The sequence below is a fragment of the Furipterus horrens genome, unplaced genomic scaffold (assembly GCF_987537825.1).
Source record: "Furipterus horrens unplaced genomic scaffold, mFurHor1.1.pri manual_scaffold_1, whole genome shotgun sequence".
Classification (NCBI taxonomy): Eukaryota; Metazoa; Chordata; class Mammalia; order Chiroptera; family Furipteridae; genus Furipterus; species Furipterus horrens.
In genome coordinates, this window is record NW_028327171.1 from 178,760,664 (window position 1) to 178,786,456 (window position 25,793).

A 25,793-nucleotide genomic window follows, 5' to 3' on the forward strand; every position below is an offset into this window, starting at 1 on the left:
CCTGCCAAACCCTAAATTGTGTAGCTAGGATCTGGCTCCTTGGTGATCACTCAGGATAGAGATGGTACAGGAGACCATTAAACCAGCCGGCAGACAAGCCTCCAACCGAGGTGAAGAGACGCACAAAAGTGATCCATTTTCAGCGAAAGAAAATACGGATGGAGGACACAAGTCGCTCACTCTGATTCATCCTTAGGCTTGCCTCAACTCAGGAAGCGCCAGGTGGGAGAGCAACATCACATGTTACGCGTAGTCATTTTTCCACGTCCTATCCCTGCAGTTTCCTAGGCAGCCTCGGAACAGGCGCACGCGCAGCTCCGCTTCCGGGGGCCGGGCCTCACTACCCACAATGCTCTGCCGCACCGACCTGTCGCAAAGGTCGCGATTCGGCCGCCGGTGATCGCTTAGCTTTCCGTGCGGTGCGGCAGCGACGGCGGCCCGCGTCTTCCTCCTCCTCTGGCCGCGGGGCAACATACCCTGACGGTGTCCAGCTGCGCTTAACTCTGGCCGGTGCCACCTGTCTCCGCAATGCCCCCTAAGAAACAGGCTCAGGCCGGGGGCAGTAAAAAGGCGGAGCAGAAAAAAAAGGAGAAGATTATCGAAGTGAGTACTCGTCCCCTCCCCCACTCACGCCGCGAGCCCTCTGGGAAGCAACCTGCGGGTTCGCAGCTCCCCGGCTCCTGCTCGCGTTTCCCGAGGCGATGTGTCCCTTCGTTCGACTGTGTGTGGCCCACAGCCTCTTCTTCAGCCCCCCTGATGACGCTGGCTGCGTTTCATCGCTATAGTGACGCTGCTGGCACCCCATACCCAGTTTTCGCTTCTCCCACACGCCCCTTTCACTGACCCTGGTGCGAAACGACACCTCCCCTTCTCTCATTCTTCGTAGTTCTCAAAACTGAAGATGTCTCTGGGCTGGTGTTAAAAAGAAAAGAAAAGAAAAAAAAGAACGCCGGCCGGGCTCGGGCCAGACTTTTAGGAATGCCGAGTCCTGACAAGCCTTTGTGGTCCTGATTTTCTTTACCCACCACCTAGAAGTAGTAGTACTTATTTCGAGACAACAGTTACTACTTTGTGGCTTTTTCGATTCATCCTCAGGCTCTTTCACGTTCCTTAAAGAGTGGAGGCTTTTGGGAGTCGCAACCCATCCTGTTGTACTTGGTGCTTGCTGCATGTATTCTGAATTAAATTGGATAACGATTTAAAAGACATTAGGTTTCAGTGCCACTAGCTGTGTTGTGTCGTACCCGAATATGTTACATACATGTATTGGTTTAGTGCATAGCGCCTGTCGCCCTTTAATGGCCAAAGAATGCAATTTACATTCATAAAGGCTTTATATTTGTCTCCCAACGAATGTGGCCATGAGATTCCTCACTAGAGTGAACCGTACTTAAGATTCCATAAACGTATCACATAGCTCCCAAGGAGGTATTTCTTTCCCTCGATTCCTGCTGGTAATCCTTCTCATTAAAATAAATTGTTCCTCATGTGGTTTGGTGTAACTGGAAAAATCCCTGGCCAATTTTTTGCATAGAGTATATCTGAATAATGATCAGTATTTTGTAGAATAGTTAACGTTTTATTAAAATGCGACCAAAATGCATTTTGGGTGTCTTGAAATGTTTACACGTGATTATTGTTTTTAATAAATTCTGATTTTATTTAATTAACATGCTTATGAAGAGTTCTAGTAGCCTTGGCCAAGTTTCAAACCTGAAGCAGCACCTGTATTTTTATTACCTATTTGTACCCATTGGAACTGTCCTGAGGAGTATAGCCAGACTCCTGACGTGTGGAGATCTCTGGGGATGGTGATCTGATGGCATTCGGTGCTAAGTAAAGGGGCGGCATTTTACAGATAACATTTTATTGTTTTCCTTTGCTGAGTTTGCATTAACATGTTGACCACGGGAAAGTAAAACTCTCATAGGGATGTAAAATTAAATGTTACATGACAATATGAAAGTATACTTTATTCATTATTGAGTTTTAACTGCATTAGTTCCCCCTTATCAGTAAAGGATAGTTCCAAGACTCCAGTGGATGCTTGATACTGAACCTTTCTTTATATTTTGTAAAGTATACTTTATATACTATTTTTTCCCATATGTACATACTTACGATAAAGATTATAAATTGGGCACAATAAGAGATAAACAACAATAATAAAATAGAACAACTGTAACGTCATGCCATTATAAAAGTTATGTGAATGTGGTCTCTCTCTGATAACTTATCTCATAACCTAGCCTAGCCAGCTACTAAGTGACTGGCAGGTGGTGTATACAGTGTGGATGCACTGCACGGAGGGGCGATGGTCATCCAAAGTGGGAGGACAGGGGATTTCATCATGCCACCTGACGGGCACACAGTTTAAAACTTAATGAATTGTTTACTTCTGGAATTTTCTATATTTTTGGACAGCAGTTGAGCATGTGTAACTGAAAACACGGTAAGCAGGCACCGATCATGTGGACTACTTTATATGCAGTTGTTTGTTTCACTTTAAATTGGTAGGGCTAGTATTTTTGTCTTAAGGAATTGTACATGTAAGTGATAGGTTTTTTGTTTTTTTTTTTAAGTATCCCATCAATTAAAAATGATAGGTATATTATGGCTCCATTCATCTTATAACAAGGTTATTTTTAAGCTAAAGAGAAAGCTACTTTAGTTTCATTAATAAAGACTTCAAAAAAATACAAAATCCTTTAACTGACAGAAAATATTCTGCGTGGTTAGAATTAAGCCTGTATTTTTTTCCCCACACATATGATGAGAGCTTTTTATAATTGTAGTTTGCAGACTCAAGTGCTGCATGGATTTTTGCTACCACTGGAGAGGTAAAGCAGTATTGTGATTTGTAATGTAAGTTATATCGTTTGTCCTGAAACTAGCTTTATAGAGAATATTCTGTTGGCTAACCTGGTAAGAAAATAATATATTCCACTTCATTAAATACTATAGGTTACTTTTAAAAAAACCTTACCTAAAGCCCCAGCATGTCTGAATGACTATTACAAGGAATGTAAAACTTCAATGTACTTTATGACAAACTCTTAATGAATGTTCTTGAAACCAGGTTCATACTGATTATTGATCTCTATCATAATTTTCTTTGAAAAGTGTTTCTTTATAGTCTGTTTTGACTTGTAAAGACTAATACTTATTTCAGGGTAGGTTAATTTGGAGAGAGTTTATAGTAATGGGTCCTGAAATTCTAAGTTCAAAATAAGTGATTTCCCTATCTACCTGTCCCCTCTTCTGTACCTCTGTTGCCACTACCATAGGCACTCACTGTAGAAAAATTACAACAGCCTATAGCTTTTGGTAACTTGAGGGAAAGAAATAAAATGGGCATGAGAAGCAGCGTAACTTAATGTGAGAAGCACTAGCTTTGGGGTCAGGTAGACCGGGGTTTGAGGCCCATATTTCAAACAAAATGTCAAATACTGTACTTTTAGGCATGTTACATGAGCTGTCTGAACCGTAGTTTCTCATCAGCAAAGTGCAGCTATTCCTGTATTATAGAGCAGTGAGTTAAATAAGATGACGTGTAAGGATGTAATGTATCAGACATATATATTCAATAAATAGCAGCTGTTCTTTATTAATATCATAAGTAAGAACTAGTTAGGGGAAATAATCAGACTGACCTGCACTGTCTATATACAGCGCTTGCTTTTTGTTACCTGAAATACTTTCTTTATATTGTCCGCATTTTTTTTCTTTCCTTTAAACTTCCCAAAATTTCATGAATTTATTTTCATTAATGTGTTTGCTTTCTGAAATGAGTATATCAAAAAGGGTATAGTTCTGTTAGACACTCGCATAGTTGTCCCAAGTGGCATACTTAACAGCTAAAATTTAACAAACTGAAATCAGCTTTGAGAGATTGAAAGTTTGGTTATGGAAAGGGGGAATTAAACTTTGGGGTTAGGGCGAGCAAATAGAAGTCCAGTTAAGGAAGTAGTAATACTTAGAGACCTATAGAGATGGGATCCAGTTGTGTAAGGGATGGTGAAAGGGAAGTAATTGGTGGTAATGAAAAACTTCAGCCAAAGTCAGCTGTTGATTACTTGACCAACTGCAGAATGTCCACTGCATGGATAGATTACAGAAATACATTAGATAGTGCAGGTTGGGGGGTGGCTAATGATGTAAAATATTGCGAGCCTCTGCTTTGCCCTAGTGTTCCAGACGGTAGACTCCAGCTGTCTTTGAGCACTATTCAGTATTGATCTGCTTTCCTGCCTCTTCCTTTTTACAAACATCTTATTAAGGCATGGAGGCTACTCTGTAAAAGAAGCAGAATTACATGCATGGTGGGGGGTGGGGATCACTTTTAAATAAAATCTGGAATTCACTGAGTGTTTAGCTCTCGTAGCCTCGGGGAGCCATCCTTTTCTTAGAATTAGGACCTGTTTTCTAAATTCTTTTGTATTCAAATTCTGAAACACACACACAGTTTCTTATAACCTAAACTTTGGGGTACTATTATTTCTGTAGTTTTATCTTAACCATGATTTGGGGTTGATTGTAACCTCTTCCCAACTCATATTTCCCCTTCCCCAAAACCAGGTTAATTTTAGGTAAGAGTCTGTCCTAAAGAAAAAGGAAAAAAAGACCTTTTGAAGTATTCGAAATTGTAAAACATCCTATTTTCAAGAAATGTTGGTATCCCAGATCCCAGGTGCCAGTTTTCTGGTATTCAGAAAACTTTTTGTCTATCTAACTAGGTTTTTCTGGGAAGTAGTTTTTCATGGTGGAATGAACAAGGACTTTGCTTGGAATCAAGTATACCTTGGTTCAGATATCATGTGTCACTCAATAGTAAACACTTAACGGGCCAGACATAGGTCTCAGTGTTTTGGGGAAAGAGAAACAAGCCATTTGCAAGAGATAACTTTACATAGCTCCTTTAATTTTCTTAGTGGGGTAAGTATTATAACTTTTTTAATTGAGGAAGCGGGCACAGAGGTTAAGTAACTTGCACAAGGTTACTGAGAAGGCAAGTGACAGAATAAAGATTCAGACCCAGGATATCTGGCTCCAAAGTCCTTGCTGTTAACCTCTTGTTATATTACCTCGTAGTAAATCTTTTTAACTCTCACAACAATCCTAAGAGGTTATTGTAAGACCCACTTTACAAATAAGAAAACTGGGAAAGAAAGTAATTTGCTCAGTTCTGTTTGGGATTAGACTGGGCAGTCTGACTCCAGAACTCAATACTCTTTAAGCCTCGTAGTATATAGCCTGCCCCTTATTAACAATGTTACTTCAAAAGAATTGTTGAACATTTCTGAATTTCAATATCTATGTTTACTGAGGGATAATAGTATATCATAAGATTGTTAAGAAGATTCAATAAAATGTATATGCAGGAGTTTTATGTTTATTGACTGCTAGATAAATAAGTGTTCTCTATCTCTGTGCAAAAAATAATTTCTGAGTTCTAAACAAGGAACTTTCAAAAACAACTTATCTCTTTAGACTGGTTAATTATATGGTAAAACAGTGTAATTAAAACATTTTCTTCTGGGACCTGGAGCTCACACACCTCTACTGTTGTCATGAATGCTTTCTTTTTTTTTATTATTATTTTTATTTCTTATTGATTTTAGAGAGGGGGAAGAAGGAGGTGAGAGAGAAACTTTTATTTGCTGCAACCTTGGTGTTTCAGGTCTATGCTCTTAACAAACTGAGCTACCCAGGCAGGGCCATGAGTACTCTATTTTCTAGTTGGCCAGATCCCCATGAAGGACTTCTTATTCCTAAGTCTTCATATATCAGTATCTACTTTGCTACTTGGTCTTTATTCATAGTTTGCTGCTTCTCTATAGCTACGTTAAGAGCATGGGGTAAATCCCAGTTATGCTCTTCTCTGGCAAAATATATGTAGATGCTGTTGTACTTGGATCCTGCTAATATTTTCATATAGAATTCTCCCCTCCTTGCCCACCTCCTTCCCCCATGAGAGCTCACTTTTTATAAAAGGAAAGTATGGCACTTGACACCTCGTTGCTGCATATGATCAGCTCTCTCCAAATGTCACATTACCGTTGATTATCTTTTCTTCTCATTGGATTGAGTATTAAACTTCCTTTATAAAAACAAGGGAAGCTAGCCATAGAAAAACTCAGTGGAGAGAATTTCAGTTTATATGTGCCTGCCCTTTTTTTTTATGCATAAGGTATAGAAAATTCATCATTGTAATATGATGGGACATTAAAACATGAGATAGGCATTTGAGTAGGGAGAAGTAAAGTTTTATATGGATGTAGATATGATGAATAAAGAAATAGTTCTCAATGAGAAATACTCTTATACCTAAAATCCTCTTAAACTCTATGATGTTAAGAACATTGAAAGATCTGTTTTATTGGTTTTGAAATTGTGTAGAATTATGCTGTGTTTAAAATACTAATCCTATCAATACTGTTTTTCATTTCCAGCTTGTTTAAGTGTTCCGTACCTATAATATTTCTTCCTGTTACTATCCCTTCCCTTAGAAATAGTACCAAAATAAAGATTATAAAATAGATAATTTATTTCAGACAAAACGCCTTTCAATGATTTTAAGTTACTTTTCAAAAGTAAAAGACCTTTTTACCTATTTTTTCCTTCTGAAACCCACCCATAAACAAGAGAATAAGAAAGATACAAACTCCATCCTGAAATTAGGAGGCATCTTTAATTTTGAACCTCAATTTAGGAAGATTGTTAATGGGTGAAGGAGTTGGCATCTAGTTTAGTAGAGCAGAGCAGTCAAGTATAAGTGCCCACCTAGGACTGTGCCATTGAGAAGTAAGTGGATTTACTCTGCAGAACTCTGGAACAGTTCTATAATGGGAGGAGTAGGTATTGCAGAAGGCAAGAGGCTGAAAACTAGGGCTCGAAAGTGTAGGAGTAGCTGATAGTTCTTTTCTACCTCCATTCAGCCAGATGATTGCCCCTGCAAGAAACAAGGGAGCGGGGGGAATCAATAAATCAAGAGACCTTTTTTCCTGGAGCCCTGGGCACAAAGGAGGTAGAGAGAGGTGGTTAAAATGAGCCTGAAAATGGCTATTAAGGAGTCTGTGCTCTAACCAGCAGGCACCCTCTCCCACCTGTTCTCTTCTCTAGTCCTTTTAACCAGGTTTATTGCTCTCCTAGCCAGAAGATCCTCCTTCAAAGAAACAGAATAAACAAAAGGCTTCCGATACCAGTATTTGGTGGTTCCTTACACCCTTGCCACCCATTCACTTAGGGTGAAGCCCACTAGTCAAGTCTCCTGTATCAGTTTCCCAGAGCTGCTAAACAAATTACCACAAACTGAGAGACTTAAAACAGCAGAAATACACTTTCTTACTGATGTGGGGGCTAGAAATCTAAAATCAAGGTGTAGACAGAGCCATGCCCCTTCTGAAGTTTCTAGGGAAAATGTTTCCTTGCCGCTTCCTGGTTTCTGGACCTCCTGGCTATCCGTGGCATTCCTTGGCTTATAGCTGCGTTATTCCAGTCTCTCTACCCCTGTCTTCACATTGCCTTCTCAATGTGTCTGTGTGTCCTTTCCTCTTCTTATAAAGATGCCAGTTATTGGATTTTGGGCCCACCCTAATTTAGTGTGACCTTATCTTAACTTAGTTTATCTGCAAAGACCTATTTCCAAATAAAGGCACATTCTGATATTCCAGGTAGACATGAAATTATGTTTCTGTACTGCATACTTATTAAATATGAATAGATAACCAAAATCACAATTAGTGCCTTGCATGTAATGAGCATTTCATAAATGATAACTGCTATTATGTTAATAGTTTTCCCATATACTATAGTAGTATTCAGATTTAAATAACATGTTGCTATTTAGTTAGGCATACTTTAATTTTAATATTTCAATTTTATCAAAAGTTAGGGATGAATACTTATCAGTAATTTGAGTTCTTTACATTGTTTTCAAAGGATAACTACCCAAAAAAATCAGTACAGTACATTTTTAATGTATTTTCTTACACAGTATTCCAAAAAATGTGTTTAATCGTACGTAATCCTTTGGGATACTATAAGAAAATGCATTCTGAAGTAGAAGAAGTTTTGACATTGCTGCCTACTGTATCTGCTGTGGTAAAGGCTCTAAGCTATCTTGTGCTTAAAATTAAAAGCCATATTAACTAAGAATTTTCCTAAACTTATTTGACTATAGGACTTCTTTTTTTTTTTTTTTTTTTCCGTGCTTATTTAATATTTTATTTTTTATTTTTTATTTTTTTTATTTTGGTTTTTCAATTACAGTTGTCCCCTTTTCCCCTAATTTCTGTCCCCCACCCAACCCACCCCCTCTCCCGCAATCATATCCCTCCCCGTTGTCCATGTCCATGATATAGGACTTCTTATTCTAGTATAGCAACTCTGTATATCCTGTAGAACTGATACTCCACAACACACTGGAAAAAACATCATAGAGTAACAGATTGAATGATGATAATTATAAATAGATGTTGAATTGTAAAGAATCCTGAAAGATGCTTTGAGGTCATACGCTGCCTTGACTTGATGTTTCAGTGTTCTGCCTCTGTGTATAGCATAAGAAAGAATAATTTTCTTAGCAATAAGTGAATGAAAGAATGATTTTTAGATATGACTGGAAAAAGTAGATAAGATATTAATTGCTAAGATATTTTTATACTCTTTCTCATTTAGGACAAAACTTTTGGTCTAAAGAATAAGAAAGGAGCAAAGCAACAGAAGTTTATCAAGGCTGTCACTCATCAAGTTAAATTTGGTCAACAAAATCCACGTCAGGTGAATAACTTAAATTTCTGCATTTTCTTCATCTGGATGTAATACAGCATATATTACAGATAAAAATATTTGGTATTATATTTTAAATTGGAATCCTACTTGTGAAACTTCTGCATCTTGCCTGTGTTACTCAGCAATGCCTCTTAGATATTCCTCTAGCCATTTTGATACAGCTCTTAATTTATTCTAATGGCTGCAAAACTATTCTTTGATGTGGTGGGTATACTATATTCATCCATTTCATTACTTATAAGTGATCGCTTTGTTTCAGCCTTCTGATTCTAAGAACAATTCTACAAGAAATATCTTTGTATGTGTGTTCTTACGTGCATTTGTACTTTTCTTTCTGTGGCATAAATTATTTGGTGGCACATTTCTAGATCAAGTGCAGTGAATTTCTAATTTTAATAAATTTGCCTGATCACTTTCTATAGAGATTGTAGTACTTCACATTTTCTTCTGTAGTGCATGAGTTACAGGTACTGAAGTTCTTTCTAATGCTTTCCAATCTGATAATGTAAAGTAATAACTCATTTTTACTTTGTTTCCCTCACTGCCAGTGAGTTTAAATATCTCTTCACATGCTTGTTGGCTCTGTGGGTTTGTGCTTCTCTGACTTGACTATTTAAATTCTTTGCTTTTTTTTTTTCTTTGTCTTAATTTCTGAGACATCTTTTGTCTATGTTATAGACAGCTTTATGGTTCTATTACATTTCATTATAAACAGTTTTTAGTTTTTGTATTGTCAGATATGTTAACTTTTATATGATTAACAGTGTCTCCCTGCCACTAGAATATTTGTCTTTTTCCTACATTCTTTTCTAATTATTTTCACAGTCTATAATTTGTCATAAAAATTTACATCATTAAACTTATTTTCTTTCAGATGATCAGCCACTTACACCATCATCGTTTATCCTACTAATTGAAATACCGCTATTGACATATTAAAGTCTCAATTATATTAGGATCTTTTTCTGGATTCATTTTTTCTCTTCTATTTATTGTCTACCCCTTAACCAGTATGACATTGATTTTTATTACAGTGGCCTAGTAACATATTCTCTTAGCTAGTAAGGCAGGTCCTTTCCCCAAATGTTACTGTTTTCCACTTCTCTTGGTTTTTCTTACGCATTTATTCCATGTGAATTTTGAAATTATTTTATTCATTGGCATCTCATTCAAAAAAAAATTTAGCCCCATTTTCTTCAGGCTCTTTAGATCTTTCACTTTCTTGAGTTTAAGACTTTATAGACATAGATTTTTCCTTTGAAAAGAACTTCTGTGACCACATTGTCTTCTTTTCCTTAACTTTTGGGAACACATTTTTTTTAAATCTGGGAATATCAGGACACATATTTGTGAGATTGTTTACCCCTATATGAAACAAATTTCTCTTAATTCATGTTGTTTGCAGATCTGTGCCTCCAACGCTTTTTTCCCCCTCTTACACACACCTTGATTCTAAAGCCAAAATCTGTTGATCTTCAATACCTGGTTCAGTAAAAATGTATGCGTAGGCCTTGGAGTGAGATCATCTTGCACCTGAATCCCTCTGTCTTATTTGTTAACATGATTTTAAACTATTTAGTGACATTGTTCTTTACCTACATAGTGAAAAAGCAATTAGCCTTGTGGGGTTCCTATTAGTTGTTAAATGAGAACATATGTAAATCTTCATTCAAAATATAGGTATGTTAGAAGAATTCACTTTCTTCCCTTATTCAATCCTGTCCCTCCTCCCCCTATTTTTTCTTCTAGTGAGAAGTAAGTTGACTGGTGATTTCAGATGTCGTAGAACCAAGAAAGCCGTAACATTTGTGGTGATAGTTAGGTTTGCTAGTACATTCAGTATTCTATTTTTTTAATAATTTCTTGGGTACCTTACCTGGGCTTTTATCTGCAAACATGAGGTACCTAACTACCTACCGTATTTAACATTGGAAATGAGCAGCAGTCCTGCTGTTAAAGCTGGTCAAGAGGTGCCGCACCATAGTGCCTGTATTACAAGAGTTGACCCTACTGAGTTCCCTTCAGACATAGCCCTCAAGCAGTCCGTGAGGCAAGGGATGTGTGGCCACCTAACTGTATGCCACCCCCCTCCACAACAGCTCAGAGCCTGCAAAAGGTCACATTACCCTATGTGCTGCCAGTATGATGGAAGCAATCAAAGGGAGGACGTGTGCTAGGAGTGCAGACACGCCTGCATCCACACCGTGTCCTCCCCACACCCTCCACCTTCCTGCACACATGGTGGGATGCAACTCAGGGTGGGAAGGGGAGGGCCAGGGCTGGGCCCTTGCCTTACTGCCATGCTCCACTGTGGAGCTCTGTGGAACCAGAGCATTTTAAATTTCATCTGTCCTTCCAGGTCATAAGGTATATTTGTCAGCATTTAACATTAGTTAGATTTCTAACATAACTATTTATAATAATGATCTGTGGATTTTCACTGTATTTGCTCTAGGCCCCACAAATGTTCGAAATGGGCATAATGAGCAAAGGAAACTTTTATAAAAATAAAGTGACTTCAGTTTTTTAAAAACTCCCCCATTTTTTTATTTAAACACATCCACTACATGGTCAGAGTTGGGATTTGGGAAGTCTTTAACCTCATTATAGCATTGGCCATTATCTTCCTAAAATTTTTTCTTTCTTGATTACATTTTTGTCCTGGATTTTAACCTATTTTTTGGATGGTCCTTTTAATGGGCTTTTTAGGTTACATTTTTGTCCTGGATTTTAACCTATTTGACTGTTCTTTAAATGGACTTTTTAGGTTCTTTAGGCTTGTTTAATATTGTTATTTTTCAGGGACCTGTCTTCTGCTCTTGTCATTTTTTAAACTGTTCTTAAGTAACCTCATATACACCCAAAGGTTTAATCAGTTATCTGTAAGCTAAAATCTTCACCTCAAAGTAGTCCCTCTCTGTAGCTGTCAGGATCCGTGTCCAGTTGCCTTGTATGCGCCACCTGGGTGCTCTGTGAACACCTCATCCTCAGTATGCCTAAAACTGAGTTTATCTCCACCTTCTGCACTAAAACCTGTTCTTCCTGTACCTGTATTGCCTATTTTATTAATAGCACTAACTATACATATGATAATCTTCCTAGTTCTTCCCTCTTTCTTATACTTCATGTTCAGTCAGTCCTGTCAGTTCTGCCTCCTTAAGAGCTCCATCACCTTTTCTCCATCCTTGCTACCACTGACGATTTTAAGCTCTTGTGTTTTCTTGCCTACAGCCATCACAGTAGATTCCTAATTTTCCTTGCCTTCATTCTTGGGCTCCTTTGGTCTACCCTCCACAAACTTACCATAGTCATCTTTATAAAACAAAATCTGATTGTTTCACAGGCTTGCTTTAAACCCTTGAGTCTTATTCCGTCACCTACTGATACAGGTCCAGGATTCTCATTGATGTTTCTCATGCCTTGTTCCTGCTCTTCCCTGTATCTTTGCATTTGCTGGCTGTCTCTGCATTCCTTTTCTCGCGCACCAGGAGAATTTATCCCTAAATTATTAACTCAATCTAATTTTCTTAGGCATATGGGAATCTCTTGTTCCCAGAGCACCATGTATTATGTGATAGTTGTTGACATGTCTGTCTTCTCACTAGATTCTGAGCTTCTTTAAATAAGCATCTTTGTCTTTTCATCTTTGTATTCCTTGTCATCTAACATAGGACCTGACATATAAATATATGGATGAATCCTCTAATCATATTAGGTATGTAAATTGTATGCCTGGAACTATGTCATATGTGATGTTTGTTTTGTTTTGTTTAATCTCCCACGTTGACTTGCTCCAGTGTTTTTCCACAAGGGTACTAGAGGTATTCTGGGTGGTACAGTTCTCTACTGTGTGGGACTGTGCATTTCAGGATGTTTGCATCTCTGATCTTCAAAAGGTGCCATGGGTTTCTGGGAAGTGGTTTGTTGTCACAAGAAAAAAATCATAGGTGAGAACCATTTGCTTAAAATGCTGGGCATGTAGCAGATGCTTAATAAGTACTTATGGCTCTAAGCGTTTGCATATGCTTTTAACTTGGCATGGTACCATTTATAGAATTTTTTTCTTAAAGCTGCCACAAGATTTAGCAGTTTTGTTTAATAGTTTAACCACACCATTTAATATATACTGAAAGGCCATTGTAAAACTGTTATTAAGAGGTAAGGACTATATACATATAAATAGAGAAATATCTTTGTTATTTTAGTGTTATAAGATATTTACTATATATTGAAAACAATTATATGAAATCAAATTTTTATATTATACCTGGGAATATTATAGGTAGCACAAAGTGAAGCTGAAAAGAAATTGAAGAAAGATGACAAGAAGAAAGAATTGCAAGAGCTAAATGAGCTGTTCAAACCTGTAGTTGCTGCTCAAAAAATAAGTAAAGGTAAATGTTAAATTTCAGAGGTGTTATTTTTTTATCAAATGTGATCCATGTTTAAAAACTTTTAATTTGTTTTGATGTGTATTTTCTTCAGATCATAAGCTGTGTCTGCTCTAAAAATGATACTCCCTTTGTCAACATTACCTGTATCAATGACTTTCTTATGATTGCTGTACATAGGTGCACAGCTGTGTCATTGTACAACTATAACTCCGGCCTTTAGCCCCCCTACTTAAGGCAAAATTAAGGATTTAGACATTCTATTAATTGATTTATAATGCCCAATTCTTGGTAGTATACAAGGCAAAGCTAGGGTTGTATAAACTGTAAGGCCCGAACTCTTGGCAGTATCAGTCCATTTATATTCATATTTCTCTTCTGCCTCATTAACTGCAACTAGACAAGTGACTATGGAATAACTTGTGTACGTGTTTTGTTTTCCATCCCCTGTCCCCTTTTTTGGTAAGAATAAAAGAAACAAAAATGTATGTGAAATACTGTAGAGGAACTGGAAAAGAAATATTTTACTATATATCGTAAGTGATATTTTCCTCTCACATTAGTGAGTAGAAAATAACAAGTTAACCAAAAGTAATTATATCTCAGGTAGAAGCTATACTTTATGATTTGTCAGATTGAAATACAAATACCATATGCCATTTGACATAGGTGCAGATCCCAAATCTGTGGTGTGTGCATTCTTCAAGCAAGGACAGTGTACTAAAGGAGATAAGTGTAAGTTCTCTCATGACCTCACTCTGGAGAGGAAGTGTGAAAAGCGGAGTGTTTACATTGATGCAAGAGATGAAGAACTTGAAAAAGGTATGTTTTTTAAATACGTTTTCTTAAAGATAAATGTCTCTGACTTTTGGGGGTTTTTGTTTTGTTTTTAATTTTATTAATTTTTTTAGAGAGAGGGGAAAGGAGGGAGAAAGAGAGGAAGGGAAACATAAATAGGTTGCCTCTCACATGCCCTCAACTGGGGACTTGGCCCACAACCCAGGCATGAGCCCTGACTGGGAATCACACCCGTGATCTCATAGTCTACAGGCTGGCGCTCAATCCACTGAGCCACACCATGCAGGGCTGGCTTTTTGTGTTTTGTTACTGAGATAGTTAGTAGCTTGAAGAGTATTTTAGTCTTAGTAAACTATGTTTGTGAAGAAAAATTGTTTTTCATAAAATCATAATTTATTACATTGTGCCCTTTGATTAAGTGAAGATGTTTAAAAACCATTGACTTATTTTGGATTTGTGTCTCATCCTTTTTTTAGACTATTACCTTTTCATTTGCCTAGACTACTTAGGATTTTGGTGAATAATCTCGCAACACTGTTTATTCCTACCTTTGATGATTTAAAGAAAATATGTTAAGTCACGAGTCTTATAGCTTTCCAGTCTAAGGAGATATGTAGTGTGTTTTGAACAGCAGATAAAAATACAGTATTTGGTCTCCATTTCTCTTTTTATTTAGATACTATGGATAATTGGGATGAGAAAAAACTGGAAGAAGTAGTGAACAAGAAGCACGGTGAGGCGGAAAAGAAAAAACCAAAAACTCAAATAGTATGTCCTTTTCTTGAATTGAGTGGTATTTATCATTAGGGACGATAATGTGGCAAGGCATTTGCTGCTATTTTGTATTGGATTATTTTTTAAGTTATTAACATCTTTTCATAAAGATGAGGTGTATTAAATTTTGTTTTTGAAATTTACAAACATAAGTTATGCAGAATTAAATTCTTGTTCAAAAGTAGCCTTTGAAAACCATGTGACTAAAGTCTTCAAGTGTCATTTTCTGACATGATCTTTCTCAAAAACGAATAAACACAATCACATATTCAGATAAGAATTCTTTCCTTATTTTTTGTGCAAAATGAATGGGAGGAGAGCTGTTAAACTAACCCGTTAATTGATCATTTATTCAGTGTTAATGGTAGGGAGACTTTTTAAATCACAAGGGTGAATATATAGTTTCATATGACTTGCAAAATGAGTTTTTGGTGGGTATTGGCTCTTAAGATTCCAGGAAATGCGCTTCTGAAAATTGGTGCCTGCTTTTTCAGAGCCTGCATTCTTGTTCACATTTATCTGTTATGCAGTTACAGTGTAAAACCTAGCTTGTGCTAGAAAATTCTAACTGCTACTTTTACTCACATCCGTTGTATTTCTTCAAAAAGGAAATGCTGTTTATTAATTCTTCCTTCTTATGTGCAAAGTTTTATTACCTGAGGATTCAATACAATTGCACCTCGCACTGATTATGCTTTGAAGAATCACTGCTTTGTGTTACTTTCATACTTTTCTTCCTTCTTAGGTGTAAGAAATTCCCTATAATTTCAGATAATTCAAATAGTGCTATCATTTACTGCATATGATTAGTTTTTAGGTCAAACTGAAACAATTGTTGGTTTTATTTTTTTATAACCAATTATATTATCTCATTTAAAAATCAGACTTTTCAGATTACATTTAGAAAAACTAAACAGAGGCAAGTCCTTTTGTAAAATTCAGAATGTAGAGCACTGTCAAAGACAAATTTTATATAGACCTTATCTGAAGAGAAGTTTCTGTTAAGTATTTTAAGAATAATTTACATGTACATTTCTGCTAGTTAACCTGATGGATGATGTGAATAAGAATGTACTTGTTCCATATACTCAAGCATGTACCTTGGAAATGGTCTGCACTGAGCCACTACTTGTGAATAATATTGTCTCTACAGGTGTGCAAGCATTTTCTTGAAGCTATTGAAAACAACAAATATGGCTGGTTTTGGGTATGCCCCGGAGGGGGTGATATTTGCATGTATCGTCATGCACTTCCTCCTGGATTTGTATTAAAAAAAGATAAAAAGAAAGAAGAGAAAGAAGATGAAATTTCATTAGAAGATCTAATTGAAAGAGAGGTAACTAGTATCTTCTTCCTACCATAAAAAGAAAAAGCAGTATTTATTGTGATATTTTAATATTTACCACTTGGGGGCAATAGCATGTTGTTATAAAAGGGGGAAAAAAGTTACCTTCTCTGAACTTTTCTTCTTTAATTAGTTTTATGTGTCTAAAATGTAAACCTAGCCATAATCATTAGCCAATTAAGACATTAATTTTAGGATCATGATGCAGTTTTTAAGTACTAGCCATTGGTTTTATCAAATTATTTCCATAAGATTGATATGTTAGTTTATCAGTTCATTAAAATGCTTAGTCGGTATTCAGATTGATTGGACTTGAACTTTTAGGTATTTTCCCTGATACCTTATTTTTTCACCATTTTACTAATCATTAACATTATATGAAAGGAGACAACTCCACTGCGGCTTTTCGTTATATGTTTTATTATCATCCCTGGACTCGAAAAGAAAATAAATCCTATTGAAAACAGTCTTCAGTTACTTATCTCTGGCTCAACACAAAAGTTTTATTCTGTGAGTTAGCAGATATGGCTTTGCGTGCGTCACAAAAATGTTGACATTATTGGAAATAATAGACTTAAGGTTGCACATTTTAAACTATACATTTTGCCTTGACTTGGGTGATTTTAAATATATTGTGTAAATGTCTGATGTTGGGATTTTATACATTTGTTCTTATATGGACATATTGTTTGATGTCTCACACTGGAGGTAATGTACTATAGTAGAAAATCCAGTCTTTGAAGTCAAGTGTTTAATATATTGTTTGTTTGTATTCTGGTTCTACCACCTGTTAGTTGTTAACCTTTGCTAGATTTTCCATTACCCTCTGTTTGCTTATTTGTGTAGATCAGTGTGTATTAAATATTAATAATACCTGGCTTAAGTTAAGCAAGTATTATTTTTCCCAATATTTATTATTTGATTATTGGCCATGAAAAGCAAGTGGTATTTTTTGCTTTTTTTTTTTTATAGTTTACTGAGAAGCACAGGTGAAACTTGGATATTGTCATGGTACTTTTCATATTTATTGTTTTCAGCAGTTGATATATTAAAACATTTTTCATTGCAAGTGTGTCTCACCTTCACTTTTAAAAAGGTATCTAGTTCAGAATAATATATTTTCTTTAGAAATGTTGTTAATGTCTGAACACTTGTTTTGCCCATTGCCATGTAAAATAAAAATAAATCAATTTTTTAAAAAATGTAATGTCTTCATAGCAGCCATAGGCAAGGGATTAATTGCATTAAGAGAAAGTTACTAAATACTGTTATAGGTGACTTGGGGAAAATTTTTGACTCTTTGTCTTTGCAGCGTTCTGCCCTAGGTTCAAATGTTACCAAAATTACTCTAGAATCTTTTCTTGCATGGAAGAAAAGGAAAAGACAAGAAAAGATTGATAAATTTGAACAAGATATGGAAAGAAGGAAAGCAGACTTCAAAGCAGGGAAAGCATTAGTGGTATGTCCCAAACACACCCAAATAGATTCTGAATTGTTTCTTTCATTTTATAATTTCTGTGTAATGCAAGATTTTATCCTTATTTCATCACGTGTATGTCTAAAGTCCGTGACCAAGAAATGTTTGAATTTTGTCCTGAGTTGATATATTTGTGTATCTGAATAGATCAGTGGTCGTGAGGTATTTGAATTTCGTCCTGAACTGGTTAATGATGATGATGAGGAAGCAGATGATACCCGCTACACCCAGGGAACAGGTGGTGATGAGGTAAGAGGAAGTTTTGGCACCTCATCTCATGTTGATTGAGAAAGAGGACAGTGACAATAGGGCAGCATGGTTAAGAGTGCCAAGTCTGGGCCTCATTTCAAATTCTGACTCTAACCTGGGGAATAACCTGTACTTTAGGCCTCCACCCTCATCTGTGATGTAGACACAGGATAATCCCTTAATCACAGGGTACTTGTGAGAATGAAATGAGTTAATAAATTTATAGTTTTTTTATAGAACTTAGGGCAGTGCCTGGTATATAGTTAAGTGCTTACATGTATAAACTGTAAAAAGTATGTGTTTTTTTTCTCCCTCTAAAAGAAAAAAATTTATATTTTATACTAAAAAAATCATGGGACAGAGATATGCACTAAAGTACAGAGTAGGAAGCAGGAGACAAGAACAGAATCATTTGGTTACAGGCAAACTTAGCAATATGAGAGAGCTGACTATTTTTTGTAAGGTTATGAAATTCTGACTTTTGTTTTGCAGTTGAAAGATAATATGTTCTGTGTGTAAAAGTGTGATGTCAGAGAAGCTTCAAATATGGCATTACTATTTTTTCAAGAAGTTTTTACAAAAGAATAAATGTTGGCAGTAGTCATTTATTTTCACTTGGCACTAGTAATATTTTTGTTTCATTAAGGTAAATGTTAGAGGTAAAAAGTATAATTTATGAAAATTGTTCTTATTAGTAACAACTTTCTTTTCTATGTGTTTTTAAAGGTTGATGATTCAGTGAGTGTAAATGACATAGATGTAAGCCTGTACATCCCAAGAGATGTAGATGAGACAGGTATTACTGTAGCCAGTCTTGAAAGATTCAGCACATATACATTAGAAAAAGATGGTGAGTATGCTAACTCTTCGGTAATTCTAAACACTAGGAGGCTATCTAAAGAGGGTTAGACTGGCTTGACAAACTTCGATGGCAGTAGATACTGGTAACATAAGTATGTGGTTTGTATGTAAAAGTAGTGAGTAGTAGAGGCTATGGAAATGGTTGACTGGGAGATTATTGAAGCTATTAACTGGAACTAGAAGGGGACAGAAATGAGTTTGGAGATGTAGCTAATGAGTTTAGTTTGGGACCTCATGAGGTTGAGATATTTGGTTATCAAAAGTGGCACTGTCTATGATACTGTGTAGATATTCACAGGAGGAAAAGGTTTGAAAGTCATTTAGCTGAGAGTGAAAGAATTCACCCAGGTAAAATATACGATGAGAACATTCTAGAGCACACTGCAAACATCAGTGTTTTAGAGTAGTCAAAAGAGGAAAAGCTTGGAAAGGACACTGAGAAGGACCAAGAAAAGAGTTTCAGAAAAATCAAGTAGGGTGAATTGGAAATAATTCTTCAGTTACAGATAGGGAAAGAGTTGTAGGAACTGGGTTCCAGAGTTCATCAGGACTGCAGTAGGATGAGGAATGAGGAGGAGAATGATTACAGACCTCTCGTAAGAACCCTGGGGAAGGACATGGTAATGGGAGGCTTGCTAGGATGTGGGAAATTTAAGTATATCTGTAGGCTGGGGGAAGAGGATCTGGGAGAGGAGAAAAAATTAAAGGTGAAAGGAAGTAAGTTATAGAAGCAAGATCTAGAAGTATAAAGAATGGTTCAATTAAGAGTCAGAATGGAGGGAAGTCTGGCTATGTGTGTTTGGAAATAAGAACTGTCAATAAAATTTATATCTAATTGTGCCTTGAGTGAGGAGTTTGAAGAAAGAATTAAAAGTTTGGCATGGTTGCTATGAGAGAAAAAGGTAGAAAGGCATAAGTTGAGAGAAAAAGCTAAACCTTATTTTTATAATAGAGAAATCCAAGTTATAACTTGAAAAACTGGCCTACCCTCCTGAGATCTAAGAATATTCTCAGACTCTTGTCTTAATGCCAATCTGCAGACTGGTTTGCTCCCTTTAGAAGCTGGGCTTTGGTGACAGTACGCACACTTGCCAGTACTTCAGAGGTTACAATCCCCAAGACTTTGTCATCAAGAGATTTTTAAAATGTCTAAAAACTAAACTAGGCTATTGAAAATTGTCTTTGTTTAAATGTTGGTATCAAAACAAGAAAAGGCAGCATTTTTGTTTTCTCATTTATAGCCTGTAAGGAAAAGTGGCTACATGGCCCCATGTTCTTTTTTTACAGTTTGATGACACGAAATATTTTTAGATTCACACTCATTTTCCAATATTACAACTAGTGTGGTTTAATTATCATTTGCAAAACCAAAAGCTAAGTAGCTGCTTATAAGCATTTTGTATTTCGTAACCATTTATTCAAACTATTATATGAATGCTGACTGTTCAAAACCTAATTGCTAGGTCATGTAGGGAACACAAAGTTGTGTAAGATAAGTCTTTCCCTCAAAGATATGAACCATTAAGTAGTCAAATGTTTAAAGTAAAAGACATTTCATACAGGTGTAGGTAATTGGTACAGATAAGCTCAGAAATGAAAGCTCAGTTCTTAGAGTAATTTTCGGGAAGGCTTTCATGGAAAGGGGCAGGACTGGGGGAGGGAAATGTAGTATCAGTCTGTGACTGTAGGTTACTAATGGAATAGTGTTTTCTGCCTCTAGGCCTTATTGACTTCCATTTTTATTTTTAGAAAACAAATTAAGTGAAGCTTCCGGAGGTAGGGCTGAAAATGGTGAAAGAAGTGATTTAGAAGAGGACAACGAAGGGGAGGGGCAGGAAAATGGAGTCATTGATGCTGTTCCTGTTGATGAAAATCTTTTTACTGGGGAAGATTTAGATGAACTAGAAGAAGAATTAAACACACTTGATTTAGAAGAATGACACCAAACAAGTCAATGAAAATATTAAGCCAGCTCAGCATGAATTGAAATTGACATTAATTTTTTCCACCTAGAATTCTTCAACAGGGTGTTTGTTTCTCATGCTGATTTTGGAGGGCTTACTCTCCTCCAAAAAGGAATATTCTTCCTACGTCTTGTCTTCTGACTTTGGCTACATCTCATTGTAAGTTCAGAGTATTTCATGATAAATTGAAAATATGGTCATTGCAGAAAATGATTGATTGTTGTAACTGTCCACTCAAGTAAGAAGTGTTCCTGCTTTTCCAGCTTCGGTTTTCATTGGGCATGTGTTTACAAGGACAACATAAATTTAAATTAAAAATACCCTTTATTTAATGCAGTTTTTAATGGGTGATTTCATTTCTTTTGTATTTATATGTTTAAAAGACTGCCTAAAATATGAGAACTGTACTTCGAAGTAAACTGCATAGGCAGATTCAGTGTTGTATGTCTTTGGACAATTAGCCATTTAAGAAGAAACTTCTTTAATCTGACAGGATCAGCTACAGTGCCCTGTGATGAATTGTTTTAAAATTTATCCCTCTTCTTTTTTGCCAATAAAGTTGTAAATAAAGACCGTCATACATTAAAATCCAAATATGTCCTTTTCTATTTTTTCTTTTTTTTTTTTTTTAAGTTTTTCTGTGAAAATTTTTTTAGCATTTCTAGCTTAAGGATTTTACCTATTACTTGTTATAGTTAATTATCATTGAAGGCACAGGCATTTAAAGAGTTTTCTTAATACTGATAATACAATTACATAGAGTACTGACAATACTACTACAAGTTTAGTAACACTAATCACTTAGCCTCGAAAAGACTACAGGTCAAGGGTCCCCGCCCCTGGGCTGCGGACCAGTACTGGTCCATAGCCTGTTAAGAACCGGGCCACCCAGCAGGAGGTGCTTTGAAAGTGCACTTTTAGATATGTTTTTAAAGTGTTTGCAGAATATTCAAATCTTCAAAGGATGGTTTTCAAATCATTTCTCTGAGTTTTAATGAAATTTAATATGAGGAGAAGATAGACGTTGATAAATATTTACCACTGTCACCAGCCCCAATATGCCAAGGTGTAGAAACAGCAGAATTGGAATTTAAATTTTCCTGAATGGGTTTAGCCAGTTAGCATTATAAAGTTAGCTTCATTAAGTTATTAGATAGTTTTTATTGGAAATAGAACTTAATCCAGTTTAATAGGATTTCTGCTACCTAGAACTCTACCAGTTTATTTGAAGTGAAATAAAGATAAGCACAGATGTCTTAAGTTTTTCATAATCTTACATGCATAAAGTGAGGCTTCACTGCTCATTCATTCTGAAAAGAATTGCATGGTGCTAACAGTTTTCAAAAGCTTGTCCATCTTTTTCATCTTCTCTTCCCTTTGATAATTAAAGATCAGAATACCAAGTGCAAAATTGACTGTCAGAACTTGTCCAGAGGCAAACAAAAGCACAGGAAAAAATTAAAGTTAACCAATAGGATTTTAGAGGCTTTGACAACAAACATAGGCAGCTAACAGGTTTATTCTTGTACTGACATTTTTATACCTGATTTAATTACTTACATATGAGTTATATACTTGCTTGTAGAATTGAGAAATGAGTCCTTGTATGAGAAGTAGAACAATATTTAGGAATTTGCTGTGCAGTGGCTTTCACATAGAGGTTTTCTGCTATAGTTTTAAATGAAATATATCTTTTTCAGATGAGATTATATAGTGATTTATTTAAGTGTAAAGCCAAATTTAAAGAGGTTAACTGATAAAAATAATTAATTTCTCTGATAAAGCAGAATGGGTCTTCATCGATCTTTACTAAACTTTTTAAACAGCTTTATCAAGATATAATTGACAGTAAACTACATGTATTTCAACTATACAATTTGATGTTTGACAAATGTATATACCTGTGGGCCCATAATCACAATCAAGATATAATGTATATATGCAGGGTGACCTCTAGTCAAGATAGCGGCATAGGCAGACGTGGCTCGCCTCTTTGCACAACCACATCACAATTACAACTAAAATATAGAACAACCATCACTCAGAACCGTCAGAAATCAAGTTAAATGGAAGTCTGGCAACTATGGAATTAAACCACATCCATCCAAACTGGTAGGAGCAGCGCAGACGCAGAACGGGCTGGTCCTTCACTCGCGTGGTGGATAAAAATTCAGAAGAGAGATCTCATGGGTGAGGAGTCACAGCCCCACACCAGGCCCCCTAGCCCAGGGTTCCTTCCAGTGCCAAGAAGATAAGTCCCCACAACTTCTGTCTGCAGAAACCAGCAGGGACTGAGTCAGTGGAAGAAACTGCTGGAGCCCCAAGCAGTTCCCTTTAAAGAACCCACACGTGGACTCACCTACTCAGACTCACTCCCTCGAGCTCCAGCACCTGGGTAGCAGCTTGAAAGGTACCAGTGGTTTACAGGGTTAAATTGAAGTGTCTGGCATCAAGGCCAGCAGAGGCCATTGTCCTTTTTCTAAACCTATTATATGTTGGAAGGACTGTCCTACACTGAATTGCCTGTGTACCTTTGGTACATTTATTGACAATCACCTGGCCATCAACACTTAAACTTTTTCTTAACTCTATTTTGTTTCATTTATCTCTATCTTTACATCAATACCATAGTTTCTTGATGACTATGGCTTTATATTAATAAAAGTCTTAAAATCAGAATAAATTCTCCAACTTTGTTATATGTATTTTACAAAGTTGCTTGACTATTCTAGTTTCTTTGCATTTTCATGTGCATTTTAGAATTTGCTTGTCCATGTTTAGAAAAAAAAAGCTTGCTGGAATTTTGATTGGACTTACATTAAATCTGTATATCAGGTTTCCAGAAAATTAACATCTCAATATGGAATCTGGTCCACTTATTTATTTCAGCAATGTTTTGTAGTTTTCAAGGTGAAGGCCTTACATATCTTAAGCATTTCTTTCTTTTTTTTTTTTTTGATGCTATTGTAAGTGGTATTTTTAAATTTTAATTTACAATTGTTCATTAATAGTATATAGAAATAAATTTATTTTTGCATTTTGATTGTATTCTGCAACCTAGCTAAACTCATTCTCATAGCCTTTTTATTTTTTATTTTTTTGGTAGCTTTCATGGTCTTACATAGACAATTATCTGATAGACTTCTGTGAATAAATTACAATATTACAACCTGAATACATTTTATTTCTTTTTCTTGCATTATTGCATGAGTCAGCAAGTCTGTTTTTGTAAGAAGAGTTTTATTCAAATACATTGATGTATTATCTTGCCTGCTTTTATGATATAGTAGCAGAGTTGAGTAGTTGCCACAAAGACTGAATGGCTCCCCACAGCCTGCCTTAGTATCTGTCCCTTAACAACAATAATGAAAATCGGTCAAATTCTGCCTTACTACATTGGCTAGGAAGAACCTCTAGTAAGATACGGAATAGAAGTGGTATGAACAAATAATCTTGCCTTGTTCATGGTCTTAGGTGAAAAGTATTCAGTCTTTTACCATTAAGTAATAATTTAGCTGTAGATTCTTCATAGACTCTTCATATAAGATTAAGTTCCCCTCTATTCCTAGTTTACTGAGGGTTGGGATTTTTTGTTTTGTTTTAATTAGGATAGGAATGGATGTTGGTTTTTGTCAAATGTTTTTCTTTAAGTGATCATATAACTTTTAAAAAAATTGAATGTGTTGATATTTAATAGTATATCATTTAGTGTGTTAACAGTTAATGTGTTATGCATTAAATAAGAGAAGTATTTTCTTCAATTTTCTGGAAGATGTGTACAGTTGTATATCTTTCTTAAATATTTGGAACAAGTTACCAGTGAAACTGTCTAGACCTATAGTTCCCTTTACAAATCCAGTATCTTTTAATAGATATAGGGCTATTTAACATATTTCTTCTTTTCTGAGTTTTGTTAGTTGTGTCTTTCAAGGAATTTTGTTCATGTACGTTTTCAATATATTATAAACTTGTTCTTAATTTTTCCTTATTTTTTTTGGTATACTACTATAGAATATGTAGTAATGCTAATTCTTTCATTCCTGATGTTAGAGTTTGTGGCTTCTCTTTTTCCTGATCAGCCTTGCTAGAGGCTTACCAACTTTTGATCATCTCAGAGAACCAGCTTTTGGTTTTATTGACTTTTGTCTGTAAGTTTGTGTTCCTTTCATTGGTGACCGTGTTAAAAATTATCAGTTTTACATTTGAAAGGACCAGTGCCAACCTGGAAAAATTGGTTGCATTAGTGAGTAATAAACTCCATATTGCAGATTCCCATACTGCCTGGATTTATTTCACAATATTGGCAAAGAATCTGCATTCTTAACTGGATACATATATGTTTCTCTTCCAAGCAGGTATTAAAAGCACATTGTCTACTTTTCAGAGAGTCACTGCAGAGTTGCTGCACTATGTCTTTTTGACAGTAGTTTAAGGTTTGGGATGTATTAAAGTTGCTTGAGAAGATTCATTATCCTGCTCTATTTTCTCCTTCATAAGTTTAATATCACTCCAGTGAGCTGTACCATTTGTTTTCATATATACAGAGAAATAACGTTGTCTGCTTTGGAAAGTGAATTTTGTTAGCCCTGACTGGTGTGGCTCAGTGGGTTGGGTGTCATCCCTTGAACTGAGAGATTGCTGGTTCCATTCCTGGTCAGGGCACACGACTGGGTTGCCAGCCATGTCCCCTACTGGGGGCATGGTGAAAGGCACCCAACTGATGTTTCCCTCACACGTCAATGTTTCTCTTCTTCCCTTCCCCTCTCTAAAAATAAATAAAAACTTTTTTCGAAAAGTGAATTTCGTTAAATGAAGCAAAATATAGTTAAATAATTACAAAGTCACTATTATTGGTTAGACTTGCATAAATTATGTATGTTATTGGTATTTATTAAAACATCAAAAAGAGATTTTTTAAGAGACAGGCTTAAAAAGCATGCTGGTACTTGCATTTTAAGTGCTTCCCTATGGCTTTGTTTTAAGGGCAAAGTATTAATTTGCCTTACAAGATGTAAAATTCTTAAACACTTTTTTCCTTCATCAAAGCAAACTTGAAAGTAAATTCAGATGCCTTTGTGTATGTTTGTCAATTCCATATAGTAATTTTAAGGTGTACCTGGTTTTCCTTGAGTGAGATTTAC

General features: G+C 35.9%; 1 protein-coding gene across 1 annotated transcript; it reads left to right on the forward strand.

Moving 5' to 3' along the window:
- Window positions 1-393: 393 nt before the first annotated feature.
- On the forward strand, window positions 394-21,246 carry ZC3H15 (zinc finger CCCH-type containing 15). The gene is made up of 10 exons (XM_090281467.1): window positions 394-603; window positions 8,680-8,781; window positions 13,076-13,187; window positions 13,854-14,006; window positions 14,659-14,750; window positions 15,910-16,092; window positions 17,414-17,560; window positions 17,726-17,827; window positions 18,554-18,677; window positions 20,438-21,246. The coding sequence occupies exons 1-10, from the start codon at window positions 529-531 to the stop codon at window positions 20,626-20,628; spliced, it is 1,281 nt and encodes a 426-aa protein (XP_090137593.1). The 5' UTR covers window positions 394-528; the 3' UTR covers window positions 20,629-21,246.
- The last annotated feature ends 4,547 nt before the right edge of the window (window positions 21,247-25,793 follow it).